This window comes from Medicago sativa, chromosome 2 (assembly GCF_051527215.1).
Source record: "Medicago sativa cultivar Bolivia chromosome 2, Bolivia_mono, whole genome shotgun sequence".
Classification (NCBI taxonomy): Eukaryota; Viridiplantae; Streptophyta; class Magnoliopsida; order Fabales; family Fabaceae; genus Medicago; species Medicago sativa.
The window spans coordinates 83,013,923-83,036,228 of NC_140750.1; the positions used below are offsets into that span (position 1 = coordinate 83,013,923).

Below are 22,306 nucleotides of genomic sequence, written 5' to 3' on the forward strand. Positions count from 1 at the left end.
CTTCTTCAAACAAATTATTTACATTAATAGAATGATAATGTCTTCTCCAATCTAAACAATTAGATTATTTGCAAGAAACTCATTGCCCATTTAATATGTTTATGATTGTTGTCTTGATAATTTTAATTGTTAAAAAACTTTTCTCTATAGATGTTATTGCGACTGAAAATATCAAACCATTATAAATAAATCTATCAATCATGTAGTAATTTTTTACTTTCTTATTTATGCTAATTTTCGACTACTAAACTTGTTTGGGGTAGTTCAATGTTTATTATCTGAGGTAGCAAGATATAAATACATACAACTAATTAAAGAATAATATATTTTTGGGGTAGCCAAGGCTACCCCTTGTATATGAAGGGATACGCTACCACAAAGCTCTCATCTCATGTCGCCCAATTTCAACGGCACTCGAATGTCGTGTATATTCCTCCTTGATGAAATTATTGCAAAAATCCTATCATTCCTTCCGGTCAAATCTCTTATGCAACTAAGGTGCGTGTGCAAGTCATGGAAAACCCTCATATATGATCCCATATTCATTAAGCTACACCTTACGCGATCCACAAGAAACAAGCACTTGGCAGCTATTTTCGATACCATACAGACATTCCACTAATTTCAGGATACTTGTAAGTGTTACCCTTACCGCTAACCCGAATTTCCAATTGACGGACGCCTATGGATTCCTTTGTCCTGTTGGTTCCTACAACAAATGATATGCTTACAAGGTAATTTTTTAACCAATAATTATGAAGAGATCTTGCTTTATTTATGGAATCCAGCAACCATGACATTATCTAACAAAATAGAGTTTCGTCATAGTTCAACCGACACTTACAAAATTGTGGCATTCCATCTAATGACTAACGAGGTGAAAGTTTTGAGTTTTGGTGATAATGTTTGGAGAAATTTTCAATGTTTACCCATGGTTCCTACTTATCGTGCCCCTAGATTCTATAAACATGCGGGTATCAAACATGGTGTGTGGAACTCTTAACTGGTTGGCCATTCAAAATAAGTTCCAATATGACTATCAAATTGATTGGAAACTTATTACTATTAACCAGTTTATGATCATCTCACTTGATTTGAGTACCGAGACATACCGTCAGTTGATGGCCCCTCAAGGTTTTGATACAGTTCCATGTGTTCAGCCAAGTCTTGATGTGTTGATGGACTCCTTATGTTTTTATCATGATTTACATGGAACCGGTTTTATTATATGGCAGATGAAGAAATTTGGAGTTGAAGAGTCTTGGACTCCGTTTCTTAGAATTAGTTTTCATAGTCTTCCATTGGTGCCAAATCATTGTCGATTGCACTTGTTTCCCGTGTGTCTCTATGAGAATGGTGATACATTGATATTGGCTTGGGGTAAAAATAAGCAGGCAATCCTCTAATTTGAGAGATAATATAGTAGAGCAAAATATAATTACCAATGAAATAGAGTGGTTTTTTGCCAAGGATTATGTTGAAAGCTTGGTCTCGGCTACTTGAAAGTAAGTCTCTTTTCAATGATTTACTTGTTTGAATTTATTAATGTTGATTTTGTATGCTGTTTTAAAATCCTTGTCAATTCATAATCATTTTATTGGCTTCTATCTTATACTTGATTGAAAGTGTTGTACCATTGTTATGTTGATGGATAGCTTGGATTTTATTATTTTTATTTATTGGCTTGTCTGTTTATCTTCTTTTAGAACATGGTTTGATAATGATGCTACTTAGAGTCTGGTCTTATCAATTAGCATTATGATTTTTTATACTTGTGTTTATACTTGGAAAACTAGTTTTTGTTCTTCTTGGTTTGCTTTGATGTAACAACAACTACTTAGAAAGTAACTCTTTGATGATTTTCCCAATTACTAAGACTGGATCAAAGCTAAAAGTACGCATCAAGCTCTCATAATATATTTTCATGAATATGTATCTTTGAATAGAGATGGACCCATAACTTTTAAATAGTGTGGGCAACATATATATAAATTTTTAGGATTAAGTTTATATATTTCAGATTATTTTTAAAAGCATAAATACACTTCACAAATGTTCTCTTCCATTCACTTAATATATTCTAATACTAGTAACATTTAATGATTTTCTCATTTTCAAAGTCAATAAAAATATTACTCTATAAATAACTGAACAACTACAAGAATGGAGGGATTTGCCGCTTGAGTTATTAATTTTAGTGGGGACAACATATTCAATAAATCATATTATTTTTATGTGTGGTCCTTTCTTATAGAGTATATAGTATTAATTTTTTTATCATTTCTTTTCCCACCCTAATCTCTTCTCATGACTCATGTGCCCTATTCAATTATGAAAATACTCATGTTCGAATTATATAATGAACTCTTTTTAGGGTTTTTGTGATTTTCTAACCATGTTTATTCTGAGCAATCGAATCAAGTAACCTGCAAACCATATATTCGACTGAAATACGGCGGGAACAAATAACAATGACCTAAAACACAATTATTGGGGTTAGGATGGTTAAACTGACTATCCCTATTACAAACAAATAAACTCAATCTTTCTGCTGATAGAGTTCGAATTACATAATTCAAATGTATTTTTTCTTGAATTCATGGCACAAGAGAGATGTATAGGGGGTGTTCGGATTATATCTGAAGTAGTTATTTTTTTCGGATTTTATAATCCAAATTGGTGAAGAAAAAAAACATTTTTCCAAAAAAAATAAGGGAAAAACTCTTTTTGAATTATATAATCCGAAAACCTCAATGACATTTTCGGAATTCGGTAGGGCGCGTGAGAAGAGAGAAAGGGTCGGAAAAGAAAGTCTAATATTTTTCTCCTCAATGAGGGCCCTTGCCCACACAAGGCTTAACTTAGGTTTGTCCCTGTCCGACTAAAGAAAGAAATCCTTATTATCTAATCTTAATCTACAATGTAAACAATTATGCAAAACCCTAATCCTTGATAATGAGCGGGAAAATTTCATTTAATGTTCAATTTGAAATTCAAATTGCATTGTAAATGATAAAAAATTAATGTTGTATGTTTTCGATACTTGGTGTTGCATATCTATTTTATTGGAAACTATGTCTTTGACCTAACCCATCTCTCTCTCTTCTCTCACACGCATTCTCCCAAAGCCACCATCTGCTCCCCCACCAGAACCCTATCGGAGCTCCGCCGTATCACCACCATCACCCGTGGCAGAACCAGCTCTGACCATTTTCTCACAACCAAGCCTTTCAGCTCCGCCCCTGCTGTCTTTGATTCCAACCCAACACTTTCTTGTTGCTCAAATCAGAATCGCTGATCTTCTCTCCCTTTTCAGCAGAAATCATATTAAATCTTAATTCCTATCAATTGATTATTCAAATCAGATCTCAAATCGTTTCTGACAAGAAAAGAGAATACGCCTGCAAATGTAATCGGATTTCTGATGAATGACTTTCCTATAATCACGTTTTTCAGGTAAGCAATTGTAAACGGTTAATTTCTTGCTCACGCTTTCATCTTCGTCACTCTATTCTCACGCCTCCATTATATGAAAATCGATTTACCCTTCAATTTTCCTCTGAAAGTTGATTTTTATGTTTATCTCTGTAAAAAATAACTTTGTTATTTGAAGCATCATTCTCTTTTTGCAAACAGATACTCAATTACAAATTCGTATATAAAAAAACTAGGTAGATTCAATTGAATATCTTCTCACTTCAAGGATATCATACTATTATTATATGGGTTTCAGAAAATTTTAGGAGCAATTGATTACTTATTTTTGCAATTTTTGCTTTAGCTTAGATATTCAACACCATTTATTGTTTGATTTGCAGCCGTTGGCAAGCTTTGTTATGGTAGAGGTCCTTAAGTAACTTTTTCTCAACTGTTTGTCCCATACTCATCTCTGTTCTCACATTATCATCTTTATTTACTAATAAAACTATTCCATTAGTTTAATTTTTGATTTTTCTCTTAGCTTATTCACTAATGTATTTAGTTTATGTATTTTGATTTTGTGCTATTGATGCACTTTATTTTCTAATTTTACCATTCAATTTTTCATATTCATTTTATTTTTGATTGCACTATATCCTCATAAAAGCTTTCGCAAGAGTACATGTTATTTTCCTGATAATTTTGCAGGTTGGTCTTTAAGGGAATAGTTTTATTAGTAACTGAGTGTTTTCTTTACTATGGTGTGTTTATGGATCTATTGTGAAATTTCATCATAGCATTTAAGATTAAATGAAAAATCATTCTTTGTTGGTAAAATCCTCTGTTTGGCTGTATAGGAAGGAGCTGTGTTTAGTTTTGAGTGTTATAGAGCAGCTATGGTGTTTTTTGAGTGTATGGGAAGGATGTTTCGGGTGAAGCTAGCAGATTCATTTAAAGATGTGATGCAACGTTCAATAATTCTTCTTCAACCCCATGTCATTTTTTTGATTGTTTCATTTATATTTTCTTTTGTAAGTAAAAGAATTTTAAAAAACACAACTCATCAGCTTTTCAGTTCCTTTGTTCTGCTTTCTGTAAATTATTGCCGTGGTTGCAGATTCAAAGCTCCCACAAATTGAGAGTAGTTGAATCATTCTTCGCTATTCTCAGTTTATCTCAATCTCCAACGCTTGAGATGATTCAGTTGTTCAAAAATCGGAGGTGTTGAATGTTCAGGTATTCCCAAAATTGTTCATCTTTTCACTTTCACCTTCTTCTCCATTTTGGTGACGATTCGATTTCGTCGGTTGAGGTAAGAATGGAATGGAACGTGTTACATCAGTGTTAGGTACCTGTACTCCTTTTCTCACTATTTTCCTCTCTCATTAGCAAATCTCTACCACCACTTTACCTTTTTGAAACATTTTCCTTTAACTCAATTTAATTTTGAATACCTCTTCCATTAAGTCATAACTTTTCTCAAAGGTTCTTCAATCCTAAAAAATTCCCATGTGACGAGCCTTACCGGTCTTGAGTGTTATTGGTCTCCTTGCTTTTTTTTTTTTAAATCATATTTGCAACATTTGATGATTTTTATTATATACTTTTGAAGTTTTCTATTGTTTTCCTTCTGAATTACATGTAAGAAGATATGTTTTAGGCAGAAGCTTGATTGAATGACTTTTATTTGCGCAGCAAAAATCGTCGTAGATAGACCAGCTATAGAGGATCAGGGTTTCAACAAAAATGAGACACAGTGAATATATGCACCTTTGATAGATCCAAACCGCAAGTGCACGGCCTATCGAAGTAATAGTAGTAAGAAGAGTATCGTTCCGCTAGGGAGTTGTGAATTCAATTAGCTTTTAGAGAATGATTAGAAGAGAAGAAAGATTATGAAATAGGGGGTTAATTGCTGAAGATAAATAACAATAATATAAAAGAGCCTTGGGATTATTGGTTTGTCATAACAACAAACCCTTCACTAGACAAGACCTAAACATCTAATTTCATGGTTTACACACTAATTTCTAAAGACCGGTTTCCCTTAGCCCGTCACCTTTCCGATGAAAGTCCGGTGAGAGTTTACTTCTAGCAACCAAGCCTATTTCGCTGACATGATTACTAGAAGATGCATAGAGGATTGAAACTACTCTTTGTCTCAATAATTGCAAAGACTATTTCACTGTTTTGCAATTATTGTCTAGATTCACTTGTTCCAACATCAAGACTCCGCTCTCGCTTTATGAATTGATGTTTGGGATGATGGATTAACGATTATCAAACCCTCCGCTTTCGCTTCCACAGTTTGATAATTGTTAATCCACGTTAAGACGGTGAATCTAGATTAGAAATTAGGGTTACATAGAAATTAGGGTTTAGGCTTGTTTTGTTTAGGATTGAGTCATTAGACTCCCCAATAATCCTAAGACGAAGAAGTCTACTCACTAACGTTCATTGTAGACATGGGGGAAGAAGAGAGAAAACAGTAATATAAAAGAGAAATAATATAAAAGTGAACTTTTATTCCAAGAACAAAAGATGAATGTTTATGATGGAGTGCTACTCTATTTATAGCTTTACAATTGACTTAGAAACTAAGCTACTATAAGGGCAAAACAGTAAAGCTGCAACGGAGTAACTTGGGCTTGAAGAAAAGCAGCAAAAGTGGTCCTGGAGGGTGGCACGGCCGTGCCACATGTTGGCACGGGCCATGCCAAGCTTCTGACTTGGTAGAGACATATTTTTGTCTCGTATCTTCGTATTCTTGTACTGTATTTGATCCAGTCCTCTTTCTTTTGCTCCAAGACACCTTCCACCATATATTCGTTCCTAAAATATAATAAAATGCAATTTGAAGTAAAAGATTCAAAAATGAAATAATATTAAAATAAAATAAAACCAAATCTAAATAAAACGATACTAAATAATGCATAAAACTAGACTAAATTATGACTCATCAAACTCCCCCACACTTGAATCTTTGCTTGTCCTCAAGCAAAAGGCAATAGACATAGCAGCAACAAAAGATTAATTATGGCAATATTAAGAACACATGTCTCAAAAGAAAGGCTTTGCTTCAAGTACACTAATTACAATTTCAAATTCTTCTCATGAACCTATTCTACCCAACATCAAGTCTCAAGTGAGTGTGTGTGTGCAGTCCAACCCTTTTCTTGCTCCTGTATAAGACAGATATTATGAGGAATAGGTTCTATCCTTAGTGCTAAAGTAACTGATAGACGTTTGGCAAGTGCACCAAATACTATCGAAGTAGTAAAAATATCGATCCCACGAGGACTGTTTTTAACTTCAATAATTCAATTTTGTTATATAATTAGGATGTATAAAATTTATTTTGTTGTGCCACTAGGCAGTAGATTTGGTTTGATTTTAATTAAATCAAGAAACAGAAAATAAAGATTTGTTAAGAAAATATGAGAGAAAGATGAGATCAGATCCGTCGAATCCTCTAAGTTCCCCTAATTCGTCTACTGCACCTATTTGTTATGAATCCTTTTCTAATTTACGATGATTAACAAAATAGCCCTAATCAATCCCTTGAGTTAGGACCCTCTTCTTAAACTACAGCCCTTAATTCCTTAGGTGGTCTAATAATTCTTGAAGGTTTTACCGAACGTTAACCTATTATCACTAACAAACGATTATCTATTCCTAGACTAACCCTGTTTATTAGAACAATTCAATTAGGTCTAAGTTGAAAGCCATGGTCAGTGGTCATTCATTCTCACGAAATCAAGTTATATGTGATCAAGATATAAAAAGCATTAAGAACAATTGAATTGAATAAACTAGAATTGAATTCATAAACAAAATAGAGTTTCACAGCAACATATGTCAATTAGAGTTACAAAGATTCATCTTGGATCTAATCTCTAAGAGATTTAGCTACTCATAATCGAGTTTACAAATAGCATAATCAATGAAATAATTAAAACATACATGAATGGGTAAAAGGATGAAGAAATCGCCCTTCTAGCCGTCTTCGATGTCTCAAAATCGTACTTTGCTCTCCAAAATCGTAACCCTTGTTCTTCAGATTGAGTGCAGTATTTATAGAAGTCATGGGCCTGACCCGTCAAAATCGCGCCGCGCCTTGTTAATTGGCGTGCCGCGATTTACCTCAAACAGGGAGGATGTAATTTTGCTTAAAAAATCGCAGCACGGCTTGAAATTGGCGTGGCGCGATTTCCTTCGAACAGACTTCAAATTTTAAGCTTTTTGCACTCCAGAACAGTATAAATTGCATGAGAACTCTATCAAAATGTCACAATAAGTCCCTAATATTACGTAATGACAGAATGTCATCAGTAACCGAGTAAAGTCCTTTCTTCATTTCATATAAGAGTGATGGGAATTTAAGTTAAGATTTAAATTAATTTAACAATTAAGCACAAGGGGCTACAGCTGCTTAGGGGCTATCTATCCTCATAGGAAGTCTTCTCGGATGTAATTGTCCTTTCCCCCTAGATTCAAAATCACCCTAAGCAGTGCTGCAAAATTATTATTTGTTTCATCTCCGCGTAGGAAGTCTTTTTGGATGTGATTGTCCTTTCCCCCTAGCATTGATGAATTTGTTTCATTTAAGTTCAAATTAAGGAGTCATCACCACAATTAGGAAGTTAGGATGTAATTGTCCTTTCCCCCACATGTTGGTGCCATTCTCCCGCCCCATTTAACATTAACAAATTAAAAAGAATATAACAATTAAGAACAATTTGATTAATTTTCCCACACAAACTTATACTACTTTTACTCTTAAGACTTTAAAGGGTCTAAGTTAACACTAAAGATAGAACGTGTTCCTTAAAATACCTATTCATACATTTGCTCAAGGATTGCAACCGGGTGCTTTTCTCATTGGAGAATTTTTCACAATAAAACATGATATGGGTATAGCAAGAACATAAGAAACACAAGAAACTACTTTTATGTACAAGAAGCAACCTTTTAAAGAAGAGACAAAACAAAAAAATTTCATGCCAATTTTTACATTAAAAACAAGCTACTAGTCATGCCTCTTGCTATAAAAACAAAACAAAAGAATAAAGTTCAAGGGAGTTTGGAACACTACGACTCTAGACACTTTATTAGGCCCCCCCACACTTAGGAGAAGCATTGTCCTCAATGATTCAAAAAGAAAAAGAAATTAAAAGAGAAGAAGAAGAAGGAGTAGAAGAAGAAGAATAGGAGAAGAAGATGAAGAAGAAAAGATAAGGGAAGAGAGGAAGAGGAAAGCTCACAATTGTTCATTGGGGTCCATAGGGAGGACCTTGGAGATGAAGGTGTTGCATCATCCGGCGGAGCATTTCATTATTTTCTTGTGTTAAGCGGTTGCTTCTAAAAATTTGAACATCATTTCGGAGCCCGAAGATTTCAACACCTTGCCTTTGTTGCTCGGTGCTCATCCTCTCAATCTCATTGTGGATCCATGTCCATCTTTGATCTTCATTTAGATTATCGGTGTTATGGCCATGGTGCTCCTCCTCTTGGTGCAAGTTAGCACTGTCTCCTTCATCAAGATTGTTCTCTTCATGTACCTGATTATCATCAACATACAACAAATTTGCTTCCACCTCGATGCTAGTCCGAGATGGGTTAGGAAGTAGTAACAAAATAGACACATGAAGCTTGAGTGAATATTGCATGGGCGGATGATGTTTTATGAAGTTCATTGCAATGAGGGTTTCTATGTTTAGCCTATTGTTTCTCTCAATTGGATTTACCTCCTCATTTTCACCCACTCAAAATTGCCTAGTTATGTATGTGATGATGCCACCCACTACTATCTCCCCCTTTCCGGCAGGTCTATTACCTACATCGCAAGATAATCAAGCAAGTAGAAACAAGTGTTCATAGCCTAAGTGGAAACAACTCTATGGTTAGGATTATCAAAAGTCAACCTATTTTTAGAAAAAAACAATTGAACTTAGGAACTCATAGGTGAAATTCTCATACCCTCTCATAGGTTTCAATATCTCAATCCATCCTAAGTTTCCTAGCAACTTATACACATTATCTCTAATGCCTAGCACATTCAAGCTATGAGAATCAGGAAATCGACAAGGATGTACAAATTTAGAAGTTAGAACTTTATACCTATCCCTTTGTGTGTTGTCTTTGAATTGAATTCCATGATTCTTTGCCGGTGCTTTCTTCTTGGCTTGAGGTCCTCCGGAAGAGCTTGCTACTTCTTTACCACCTCTTCTTGAAGCCATTAACCTTAGGTTGACTTTGTGTGGTTTGGGTCAAGGTTAGGGTTGGGAAGAATTTTGGTAGGAAAGGTTGGTTTAGGTTTGGGTTTGATGTTCAAGTAAGGGTTATGAGTATAGATATGGAGATTGGTTAAGAATATGTGGTTTTTGGGTTAGGTTTTAGGGAAATAAGGCTTTGGTGAATTATGGGTTTGGGTGGATGAAAGTTGTTTTTGATGGAAGGGTTTTGTGTAGAATGAAGTTAAGAGTTGATTGGGTTAAGGAGTTGATTGATTTGGTGAAGTTTTTAGGGAGATATGAAGGTTTGAAGGTTTCTGGTTATTAAGGATTTAGGGAGGAAAAGTCAGGCACGGCCGTGCAATGCACAAGTGCGGACCGTGCCAAGCACAGGCACTGTTCGTGCCATGCACAGGATTTGAATTTTTTTTTTTTTTTTTTTTTTTGGTTTTGGACAGGCACGGCCGTGCCATGCATAGGCACGGGCCGTGCCAAGCTTCTGGAAAAAAATGGTTTTGGGCAGGTTTGGTTAGCACGGCCGTGCTATGCACGGGCACGGGCCGTGCCATGCACGGGTCAATGACTTCAATTTATTTTTTTTTTTCGCATCATATTTGGACAAGTACCTATAAAACAAATTAAAACAACACAAAACAAACAAAATAAAAGCAATAAAAGTCATGGGTTGCCTCCCACGAAGCGCTTGTTTAGAGTCACTAGCTTGACGGTTAGAAGGTGGTTTATCTATCCTATACCCAATCTCTCAGAAAGGGATAATGGCAACAAACTAACATGCTCTCCCAAATCACACTTGGCTTTCTCAAATGATTTATATCCTATGACACAAGGTATGGAAAATCTCTCTGGATCCTTAAGTTTAGGTGGCAATTTGTTTGGAAGTATTTCAATAAAATTTCTAAACTGATCATCTAAAATGGATTTAGCAAACTCTTGTGTTAAAGGAATTTTAGGCTCATGAGATGGTGAAACAAATGGCTTGTCATTCTCTCCTATAGCTTTCTCACTTTGAGGCTTATCACTTCCTATCTCTCGTTCATTGTTCTTAATTTTCACAACGGGGTCCTCTAATTGGTTACCATCCCTAAAAATAATAGCACGTATATGGTCTTTGGGGTTGGTTTCGGTTTGGCTTAGAAGGACTTCGGAGGTTTGAGAGGGAGTAGCCAACTGTTGGGGTACTTGGGAAGTCTGAGTCTCTATCATCTTACTGTGAGTAACTATGGAGTCTATGTTCAATGTATGTTTGGCAAGAGAGTCCTTCAAAAATTCAGTTTGGTTTTTAAACTCTTGGAGCTGCTCAGATTGATTTATAAGAAAATTTTCTAAAAAAAGTTCCAAGCTGGATTTTTGAGGGACTATTTGGTTGTTTGCATAACTGAGTGGTGTTGTTTCTTGTCCAAAAAGATTTTGAGGGGTTTGAAAAAAAAATTGGTTATTTTTAAACCCTTGATTATATTGAGCATAGTTTACTTGCTCAGGACTTCTAACAACACTACCTAGTTGGCAATCAATGCCAATATGGCCAAATACACCACAAACTTCACAAAGAGGTGATACAGGGGGAGGTGTGACAGCACTAGTATTTATTTTATCAAATTTTTGAGTGAGTGCGTCAACTTTAGCAGCTAGATGATCAAGGGAAGAATTTTCATACATACCTACCTCTTTCTGAGAGGGTGAAGGAGCAACATTAGTGGTGTCCCTTCCGTAGGTCCACTGATAGTGGTTTTGTGCCATGTCCTCGATCAAAGCATATGCTTCTGTGTATGTTTTGTTCATCAGAGCTCCACCTGCAGCTGCATCAACATAAATTTTTGTGGGATACAAAAGGCCATTATAAAAAGTGTGAATAATAAGCCAATTCTCTAAACCATGATGGGGACAAAGTCTAAGCATTTCTTTGAAACGCTCCCACGCATCGTAAAGAGATTCTCCATCTTTTTGAGTGAATTGTATGATTTGTTTTCTTAAGTGAACAATTTTAGAATGAGGAAAGAATTGGGCAAGAAAAGTTTGCCTCATTTGTTGCCATGAAGTGATAGAACCAAGTTTTAATGAATTAAACCAAGCACTAGCTCTTCCCCCTAAGGAAAAAGGAAAGTAGTGCAGCCTTACGACCTCTTGGTTTGCATTCACGGTTCCACTGAGTCTTAAAAAAATTGAAATATGAAAATTCGGATCCTCAGTGGTTGATCCGAAAAATTGATTTTGCTGAACTAACTCAATAAGTTCAGGTTCTATTTCAAAATTGTCATCAACCGTTGGGTACACAATAGCATCGTATGACTCATTTGAAGATGGGATTGCATACTCTATGAGAGTGCATTCCTTAGCCATATCGTTATTATCTTCCCAAGAAGTTAAAGGCAAAAGAAGAAATAGAAAAAGATTATTTTTTTTTAATATAAAATAAAATAAAATAAAGAGAAAGATTTATTTTTTTTATATGAAGTAAATAAAATAAAATAGAATCAAATAAAGATTTTTTTTTTTTTTTTAGAAAGAAATATAGAAACAATAAAATAAAATAAAATAAAACAACGAGAAAGATTTTTTTTTTTTTTTAGTCTAATCACTATTAAAAAGTTAATCAAATTTCAACAACTCCCCGGCAACGGCGCCAAAAACTTGATAGATCCAAACCGCAAGTGCACGGCCTATCGAAGTAATAGTAGTAAGAAGAGTATCGTTCCGCTAGGGAGTTGTGAATTCAATTAGCTTTTAGAGAATGATTAGAAGAGAAGAAAGATTATGAAATAGGGGGTTAATTGCTGAAGATAAATAACAATAATATAAAAGAGCCTTGGGATTATTGGTTTGTCATAACAACAAACCCTTCACTAGACAAGACCTAAACATCTAATTTCATGGTTTACACACTAATTTCTAAAGACCGGTTTCCCTTAGCCCCTCACCTTTCCGATGAAAGTCCGGTGAGAGTTTACTTCTAGCAACCAAGCCTATTTCGCTGACATAATTACTAGAAGATGCATAGAGGATTGAAACTACTCTTTGTCTCAATAATTGCAAAGACTATTTCACTGTTTTGCAATTATTGTCTAGATTCACTTGTTCCAACATCAAGACTCCGCTCTCGCTTTATGAATTGATGTTTGGGATGATGGATTAACGATTATCAAACCCTCCGCTTTCGCTTCCACAGTTTGATAATTGTTAATCCACGTTAAGACGGTGAATCTAGATTAGAAATTAGGGTTACATAGAAATTAGGGTTTAGGCTTGTTTTGTTTAGGATTGAGTCATTAGACTCCCCAATAATCCTAAGACGAAGAAGTCTACTCACTAACGTTCATTGTAGACATGGGGGAAGAAGAGAGAAAACAGTAATATAAAAGAGAAATAATATAAAAGTGAACTTTTATTCCAAGAACAAAAGATGAATGTTTATGATGGAGTGCTACTCTATTTATAGCTTTACAATTGACTTAGAAACTAAGCTACTATAAGGGCAAAACAGTAAAGCTGCAACGGAGTAACTTGGGCTTGAAGAAAAGCAGCAAAAGTGGTCCTGGAGGGTGGCACGGCCGTGCCACATGTTGGCACGGGCCGTGCCAAGCTTCTGACTTGGTAGAGACATATTTTTGTCTCGTATCTTCGTATTCTTGTACTGTATTTGATCCAGTCCTCTTTCTTTTGCTCCAAGACACCTTCCACCATATATTCGTTCCTAAAATATAATAAAATGCAATTTGAAGTAAAAGATTCAAAAATGAAATAATATTAAAATAAAATAAAACCAAATCTAAATAAAACGATACTAAATAATGCATAAAACTAGACTAAATTATGACTCATCAACCTTTCGTTTAGATGTATGCCTCTTTGATGAAGGATTAATCCTACCTCCTTATTTTAGGTGAGCCATGACAATATTAAGTTTACAAATCTGTTTTCAATTGCAAATATTGTTATCTTTTACTCATTTTTAATAAAGAGTTAAATTTTGAAACATAATTAAAAAATGTATTAATGCTGCCTTATTGACTAATCACAATTGCTCAATATATATATATATATATATATATATATATATATATATATATATATATATATATATATATATATATCCGCTTTTACGAACTTGAAGGATGATTGGACCATACAGGTGGGGTTTTGGAATGTGTGAAGGATCAGTTGAATGTATTATGTTATAAAATAAAACAGTGGCACTTAATTGTTGATCCTGTTTAATATAGTCATTTTTTGATGCGTAGCTTCAATTGGGATATGTTGGGTGTGATTTTCATTTGTACACTTTACAGATACATAACTCTCTTCTCTATCAATGATTTATTAGTTGGGATTATTCCAATGATGATTTTCTTTTTTCTTTTCATCAATGTTGTTCATCAATTATTTCTGTTAGTGTATCTCTTTGTTTATGTCATGCCTAATTCCACATGATTTTAATCTCGCATCCATGAAATAGAAAGTAAAATACCATTTTTTTTATTGCATATGCATCTTTGTTTTTGTTCATAAACGATTTCCTTTTCAAGTTTGCGGTATTCATTTTCTGGTTTCATTGCCTATTTGGATTCATGGACGAGAAGGATACTCGAAGGTGATGATTGCTGTTTTTTTTTTTTATAACCATGTTTTCCTTTTAGTGTGATTCAACATTTTTTGGTTAAATGTCATACATGCGATATTGTTTGTAGATAACATAAAGTTTGAAGGAAGATGGGGTATTGAAAGAAAGAATAGCTCAAAGTCACCTGTTGATATTTTTTTCTATCATATTTTAAATATCTGACGTCAAAATTATTTGATTTATTCTTTTATAGGTGAAACTGGTACTTTTAAATATATCAAATTTCAAAATGTTCGTAGGTTTGTGACTTTGGTAAAGTGGCTTCTATTTTTATTATCCTATTGGTGGGAGTTGTGCTAATTCATGTTAATTACTTGACCAGCCTGGGTATTTATTGAGGATAACCCGACTAATTCTGAGATCACGAAAGTTCATATGATTCTGTTGATTGAATCAATGTAAGTTATAAACTATCAGGCCTCTATTATGTTTCCTTTCTCTGCTGCAACTTTTTGTTTCCCGCTATTGTATAGAAAGGACTATTAACTATTATACCATGGCAATACTTGCATCTATAGCTTTGTCCCTATGGTGAATATTCTGTTATGTTTCCTCTTCAAGCTGAATATGTTTCCTCTTCAAGCTGAATATTCTGTATGGTTACCTGTGGTGTAATGCAAATATTCTGTTTTTTTGTTTTGTTTTGGTGATATGTAGTTGTTCATGGCAAACAAGAATTTCCAGCTCATACTTTCAGTGGTTTCAAATGCCCCACCTGATTTTGAACATGAAGAATGGCTACGAGGATTGCATTTTTTCTCATGTCGTTTTAAATGCATTGTATACAAAGTTAAGAGATGACTTGAAGTAGCTCATGACAGATTCAAGAATTTCGTTTGACTTTCATTGGTTGATACTGAGCATAGGTTGATGTATTTATTGGTACCTATTGATTCACCAAGAGGAACTTATATGACCTGTTCCGGATGGATTCAACGACTACTTTGTAAATGGCAGATTATGTTTGCATTCATGGCCTCAACCACTGATTAGTCTAACCCAAAGTTATGATGGAATGACATTTGTTTAATTCAGTTTTTATACATGTATATTATTAGTACATAATCCTCTTGGTGATAAAGGAACTGTAAAGTTAAATGTATTCAAATTTCTTATGTATCATCCACCAAACAACCCAAAGTTATGTAATATCAGTTGCTATGTTACAAGCGGAAATTGACAATGGACATTTTTAAGGATATCAAATATGATATTTTGCTAGACCAAATCTCCATTTTTTGTATGATAACTCCAAATGAAAAAGAAATTGAATGAGTTATTGTGCTTTTTGGATTATTATATCTCCGTGAGATACATTAGTTTTTATTATTTAATGGAAGTTCCAAATATACAAAATTCTTAAATAAGGGTACCAATTTTTTTTAATGGTAAAATAGGGATACCAAAATTGCAATTATGTTTTTTTTTTACAATATTATAATTTTAATTAATTTCAACTTATTTTAGTATACTATAAACAATCTTCAATAGTAAAAAAGTTTAAACAATTTTTCTTATTGCAGAAATATTAACATCATAGTCTTTTAAGAAATTTTTGAAATTTTTAGAGATGAGAAACTGCGAATATAATCATAATTGTTATTATAACATAAATATTTTAAGTTGGTACGAAATATATAATTTTGCTTTTAACTATTATATTTTCAATGTATATGACCCGTGCGGCAGCACGGGTAGATGGTCTAGTGAAAATATAATACTTAACCCAATTCCATTTGCATCCTAATTTTATTTGCTCTATTTTGTTCCACAAATCCAAACATATATACAAGTTCTGAAGAGTCAATTAGAAGATTTAATGCGGAGAAAAAACAGGTCCTTTTCACACATGTTCCCAATATAATTAGAATCAGTCCATTATGATAGGCATCACATGAAAAATCAAAAGCTTGGCAATTTCACCTAAGTGATGTCAAAAGACAGTTTCCTACAAATCTATTGTCAACTCTAGAAATTAACAAAATGATGATATTTATTTATCTATCTTGCTAATCTAATCTTACTGACAAATATTTTTTCAGTCAAGATCTGCTGGACTACTTCTCTGAGGCAATTGCATGTTTACTATGTCTTCTCTTTGAAGAGAATAGATTGATCCATTTACTTGTTCATTTGTCATTTGCTGACTTTCAGGTGCTGTTAGAGCCAAAAGGTGTGTACCCTCTTTATTTTTGCGAAGCACAAGATATGCTATACCGGCCAAATATACTGCCATGCCTGAAAATCCTAATATCCCAAGAAACACCTTGGCCACAATTTCTATGTCACTATGAATAAGTAGCTTGATGAAACCATTCATTAAGTAGTATATATTAATAACCATAATAAGAGAACCGATTATCCAAGTAATGGCGGATATCTGCAATTGAGATAGAGTAAATACTATGTCAGACAACATACAGAACAAAAGTCTTTTTCTTCCAAAATATTAGTCATAGAGGCGGGAATAAGATAAGCTATGTTTTGCAAGGCCCGAGTCTGACCTACTATCTGTCATTGTCATAGGCCCATTTCTGACCTTTTTGGAAGCTTAAAAGTCTCTTTGGAAGTCTACTTAACTAAAATATTTTGTAAGAAAGAAGACAGATAAGTGCTTTAGTGAATTTGTGTTAAGAAAGAAAATATACCATGATAGAGTTAACATGTACACCCATCTTGGTTTTGCTACTAGTGAACTTGAGGAGTGGTACCAAAGCAAAGGGAAGCTCAAATGATAGGATCATCTGATCAGTAGACAAAGAAGGGCTTTAGCAGAAGAGCAGTTATGTTGTAAACAAAAATGAATGCATACACAAAGAAAAGGGATTATAAAAATGATGCCATGTTGACAAATATTTTTGTTAAAGAACAAGTCGATGCTTATGTAACTTTATATAACCACGTGCACGGCCTCTACTTAATCCTTTTTGAACTCAGATGAAGCCAATAGTGCAGCTATGAGTAGTTGTGACCACAATGTAGCTCAGTTACAAATATATGAGAAATTATCGTGATATAGTAACAAGACAAATTAAACAACATATTGTTTGTAATAGACATATTGTCAAGTAAAAAGGCATTCGAAGATATTTTAGGACCAAAACAACTAGAAAAAAAATTATGGCAAGGATATCTTACAGATGCAATTATTATGAGCTCCCCAGCCCCAGCAGAGCCACCAATGACCGCAACAATCAAACTAGGAACTATGGCTAAGCAACGAGTTAGCATATTCCGAATCCATGGTGTCAGTCGTAAATCAAGAAATCCCTAAAGAAGGAAAAAAAATTGCAGGGGAAGAATTAGAAACATCAAAAGGTTATCAATGCTTCAAAGTGGACACAAAAAATACGGTAAAAAAAAGCATGAAATAGTCTACCTGCATGACATACTGCCCTGCATAGGTTCCTGTTATCGTAGAACTTTGACCTGATGCAAGCAAAGCAATTCCAAACAATTTTGAACTCCATTTCCCCAAGACATTCTAAGTAATGGCACATGTCAGAAATTATCATCTAAAATTTTATAATTACCTTACCAATAACAATTGTATATAAAGTTTACAATATACACAAGTAACAGGTTTCACATACTCTAAGTAGGAAGGAAGCTTTGTTGAGATCTAAATCCTGACAGCTCATTTGATCTTCTTCATTTATATTCGGAGAATTGCAAACGGCGCCACTTACAGAAATAACAGAAACATTTATGAGGAAAGCCACCATAAGAGCAAAGGCACTTTCTATCATGTAAAATCTGCAAGCCTCCTGTCAAAGAAAATTGTTAAATATGACATTTGATACTGCTTTACCACAATTTACAGACTTATGACATTACTACAATCACGGATAAATGTTGAAAGAGAAAAAGGATAAGTGTATATACAAAAGTTTAAATGATTACCTTGATTCCGCGAACTGAACGTGGTATTTTCCTGGAAAGTACCAATGCCGAGTGCAGGAAGAGATTGTGGCTGAGGAAAGTACATATAGAATAATGGCATGAGAATACATTTTAAGAGAAAAGGAAAACAAAATGGCAAAAGAAGAGATGAAGAACTAACGGCATAACCATAGCACCAAGGAGAGAAATTGCAAGACCAGTAGCACCACTCCCTTTTAGTTGCGGCACAAAAAGACCCTTTACAACTTCTTTAGCATCAGGCTTTGCATATCCAAGCTCAGCCCAAAAACACGCAGCAATTGTAAACACAAGAAAGGCAATCAAGAATTCAAGTTTCCTAACCTGATCAACAACAAAACAAAAATGGCTCATATTGCTCTTCATGACACGAAAAAAAACCTCTTTATGATGTCAAACCATAGAATGAATACAGTAAACTACCCCATATTGCTGTAATGCTAAGAGCATCAATGTGCTGAGTCCGGTCAGTAGCACACCAATCCAAACAGGTACGTTGAAGAGCATATTTAACGCAAAGGCTGTACCAATCACTGCATATATGTACAATAAAATGACAATATAGAGATGAACAAAAGTGAAAGAGAAGCCGAAAGAAAAATGGAAAATATGGTTAGTGTTCTTAAGGCTTTATAAAAATTTGGCCTCAATCCTAAGCACTAAATAAATCCCTATAAAATGTAGTGTGTTTATTGACTGTGAAAATAAATAAAAATTTGAAACATTTCAAAATGCTAAATTCATCTCAATACCTTCTGGGATGTCACAGGCCACTATGGCAATTTCAGCAATAACCCAAAGAATAAAGTTTGACACCCGCGAATATTCAGCTCTACAATGCTCTGCTAAGTGCTTTCCTGCAAGCAGCATGTAGAACTGAATGAATCAGGAAATTTACCAGCCACAACTTTATTAAAAGTAAAACTGATTATCAGATAAAGTACCAGTAACCACTCCAAGATTGGCAGCCATCGATTGAATTACAAGAGCAGCACATGATGCCACCAATATGATCCAAAGTAACTGAAAAAATGGTGAAAAAGAGATGAAGGCTTGAGCTTGAGCATAGGTCATTCCTCGTGATCATAAGTACTATAATAATACATCATAAGTCATAACACCTCATATTTATATTGTGCCCCAGATTGTAGATCCGTCTCAACTGCAAGTGATTATAAGAATGATATAAGCATATTAATTATGTCAATTTATTATTTACTTTTATTAGAGTTGCTACAGAAGAAAATCAAGAAAAGTGTGATCTTATCTTACAGTTTCCTGGATCTATGTATGCAATGGAAACAAGAAATCCAGGCCCCATGTATGCAAATAAATTTTTCCAGCTTGTCCTCTGCAAAATAGAAAACACATAAATGAATGGTGGTTATCAAACAAACAACTCTTGACATTGGATGAAGTATATAGTCTACTCTACAATCATAGCTCGTAGATAGCTAGGTTGAACTCTACTTAAAACAAAATGTTAGAATTGTACCAAATAAAATGTTTTGAAAGAGTTAAGCTTGAGAAATATAGTTTTCAGTCTCACAACAACTCGAGCGTAAATTTCCAAACCTCGACTCAACTCATTTACCCTGAAACTCCTACATGACATGAGAATACAACAAAAATACTTGCGACATTCCTTTGGAGGGGTTTCCGTCCATACAAAGCTGTGGACTCAGTTTGGGGCCCCGTTAGTGGACAGTGGAATTTGATCACAATAGCTGGTCGTTGGGCCAGATACTGAGTTTCCAAACAAAAATAAAAAAAATAAGGGATTGAATGAGAATTAAGGCAAACTCACATCAGGGACAACAATTTGATCAGTATTTGTGGTGTCAATAAGCGGAGCATTGGAAAGGTTTCTGTTTCCAGTGCTTGAAATGAATTGTGGCTGTCCAGAATTAGAACAACCTGGGGCAGCCATATTCTCTTTCTGCAGCAAAAAAGAACAGCAAATCTTTCAGTCAAGTAAAATCAAACATGCAGATTTATAAGATTATGATGAATGAACAACATGCAGGGCAGGCTAAAATGCATTAGAATTTAGAAATAGTAATTAGAAGAAGAAGAAAATTGGTGAATTGAGTTGAGGATCATATTCACATGTAACAAATCTGAGCAAGAACATTACCAAAGATGATGTAATTGAAATCACTGAAACTGAAATGAAAAGAAAAGAAAGATTGCGTACCAAAGATGTAGGGTCAGAAAATTAGTGAACCCTTCTCACTCTCTCTTCTTTTGTCTTTTGTTGTTTGTTTGGATTCTGAGTGGAAGTATGTAACTGAAGTTGTTGTATTAATGAAGTTGTACTTCTTCCGCTGTTATATACCCGTGTTTAGTCAGCATTAACATGTCTGTTTTTTCGGTTTTGTTAATAAAAATAAGGTAAAATTACACATTCATTTTTGGGAACTTCTACGCTACATCTATAAATTTATGTTATACTTTCGCTTTTTTGTTTTTGATTTAATCTTTTATATTTAATCTTTTATATTATCGTATCATCTTGTATGTGACTTTTCAATGAAATTTAGGGTTCTATGTTTGGATGATGAAGATTTGGGTTTATGTTATAAGTATGATGAGTTTTTTATAAGTTTTTTTTTTTTAAGTAAATAATTCTGAGTTTTTCTTTTTTAAACGAAGTTTTTGAGTTTTTTATAATTTTTTTATGAGTTTTTTATTTTTTATTTTATAAAAAAGATAACATTGATGATATTTTATAACATAATTGATTAAATCGGAAAAAAAAGGACGAAAGTGGTATTTAAAATTAAATTAAGGGACGGATTGTGTAATTTTGTCTAAATATTTTAAAATTAATTTTTTTAATTAAATCAAATAGAATTAAATTGCAAATAAAATAATTTATATAAGAGATAAAATGAAAAAGGGAAAAGTCACGCTAAAAAATGATATTCTCTTTTTTGATAAAATATTCTGTAACCAAAAAAAGATAAAATATTCTCTTTTGTACATGGTATAACTTCTTTTTGACTTTTTTTTTTTAGTACAATTTTTTATACAAAATAGAGATTAATTTGATGGAGTGTAAAACAATTTTACATGTTATTCAATTAAATAATATCTATTAAATAATATCATAGATGTTTGTAGAGATATTTTATCAACTAAACTTTTTTTTTTTTTTGAAAGAATCAACTAAACTTTTTATAAAGTAAGCTTAAAAAAAAAAGGCATCGTTGAGTGATATAAAATTCTTATATAAGATTTTTTTGTTGCCAATAGGTTTCTTTGATATTATATATTGATTTCCTCCTACCCACTCTCAAATCCCACTCACATTCTCACATAAGGCCAGTGGGACAGATGAGATTGAATCCAATTATTCAGTTTCTACTTCACATATGTGAATATTGGATCATGTTCCATTAGTTACATAAAATAAGTAAATTTACATTTTTATTTACTCAAGTCTTTTTCGAGGATTTCTTCAGTAAGTTAAATTTGAAATCATTATTTTATTAATTTTTTTATGTATCTTTCTATAAAAACTAAAATTTAGACACATCACATGCGTGTGGACTAGGGAAAACAAAAAAATGTCTTATTTTGATATTTCAGATCAAAATATATACTTTGTGATTCATTATATAAGTTGTACTTTTGTCTATCATTAAAATTATAAACTTATTAAGGAATATAAAGTTAGTTTTGTAGTTATGATGAGAGAGCTAAACATTAAAGTGATAAGGAGATTAAAGTTTGATCTATGTTTCTAGTGGTTTGGGTGGCAAGACTGAAAATGCTAGGCATATAATTCTGTAATTCTCATGGCGATGCAAAAATAACATTATAATAAAAGAAGTGTGGTGATCATTATTTCTAAGAAAATGCTAATAAATGTTTTTAGGGCGTTGTTTGAGTATCTAAAAATAGTGATTTTTATATTGAAAATTGTGCGGTTATATATGACTTTAACATGTGTTTGACTTATATTTTCAATATAAAATTTCTTTTTGTGAATTCCATAAACAATATACTTAGGGCACTTGTTAGCAAGACCTTTATTTATACTCCCTCCGTTTCAAAATACATGTCCAATTTTTGCAATGTGCACTATTCA

General features: G+C 33.6%; 1 protein-coding gene, 2 long non-coding RNA genes, 1 other non-coding gene and 1 pseudogene across 5 annotated transcripts; 4 read left to right on the forward strand and 1 right to left on the reverse strand.

Moving 5' to 3' along the window:
• The first annotated feature begins 292 nt into the window (after window positions 1-292).
• On the forward strand, window positions 293-1,503 carry LOC146951581 (F-box/kelch-repeat protein At3g23880-like; annotated as a pseudogene).
• Window positions 1,504-3,095: 1,592 nt separating this feature from the next.
• On the forward strand, window positions 3,096-4,027 carry LOC146951582 (uncharacterized). Its single transcript, XR_015025514.1, has 2 exons — window positions 3,096-3,456; window positions 3,819-4,027. It is a non-coding gene; the product is annotated as an uncharacterized LOC146951582 (long non-coding RNA).
• Window positions 4,028-11,541: 7,514 nt separating this feature from the next.
• Window positions 11,542-11,649, forward strand: LOC146951583 (small nucleolar RNA R71). The gene has a single exon (XR_015029473.1). It is a non-coding gene; the product is annotated as a small nucleolar RNA R71 (small nucleolar RNA).
• A 2,737-nt stretch (window positions 11,650-14,386) lies between these two features.
• Window positions 14,387-15,458, forward strand: LOC146951584 (uncharacterized). The gene is made up of 2 exons (XR_015025515.1): window positions 14,387-14,687; window positions 14,947-15,458. It is a non-coding gene; the product is annotated as an uncharacterized LOC146951584 (long non-coding RNA).
• Window positions 15,459-16,104: 646 nt separating this feature from the next.
• Window positions 16,105-20,516, reverse strand: LOC146951585 (metal transporter Nramp1-like). 2 transcript variants are annotated; one of them, XM_085747587.1, is made up of 14 exons: window positions 20,408-20,516; window positions 20,018-20,149; window positions 19,483-19,561; window positions 19,332-19,372; window positions 19,155-19,233; window positions 18,963-19,067; window positions 18,634-18,743; window positions 18,353-18,534; window positions 18,193-18,262; window positions 17,883-18,056; window positions 17,669-17,773; window positions 17,428-17,559; window positions 16,938-17,033; window positions 16,105-16,669 (listed from the first exon to the last, which is right to left on the reverse strand). In XM_085747587.1, exons 2-14 carry the CDS (start codon window positions 20,138-20,140, stop codon window positions 16,328-16,330), a joined length of 1,638 nt encoding a protein of 545 aa, XP_085603713.1. In that variant the 5' UTR covers window positions 20,141-20,149; window positions 20,408-20,516; the 3' UTR covers window positions 16,105-16,327. The 2 variants fall into 2 exon arrangements, with proteins under 2 accessions (XP_085603713.1, XP_085603714.1); XM_085747588.1 differs by having other exon boundaries at window positions 20,348-20,516.
• Window positions 20,517-22,306: the final 1,790 nt, after the last annotated feature.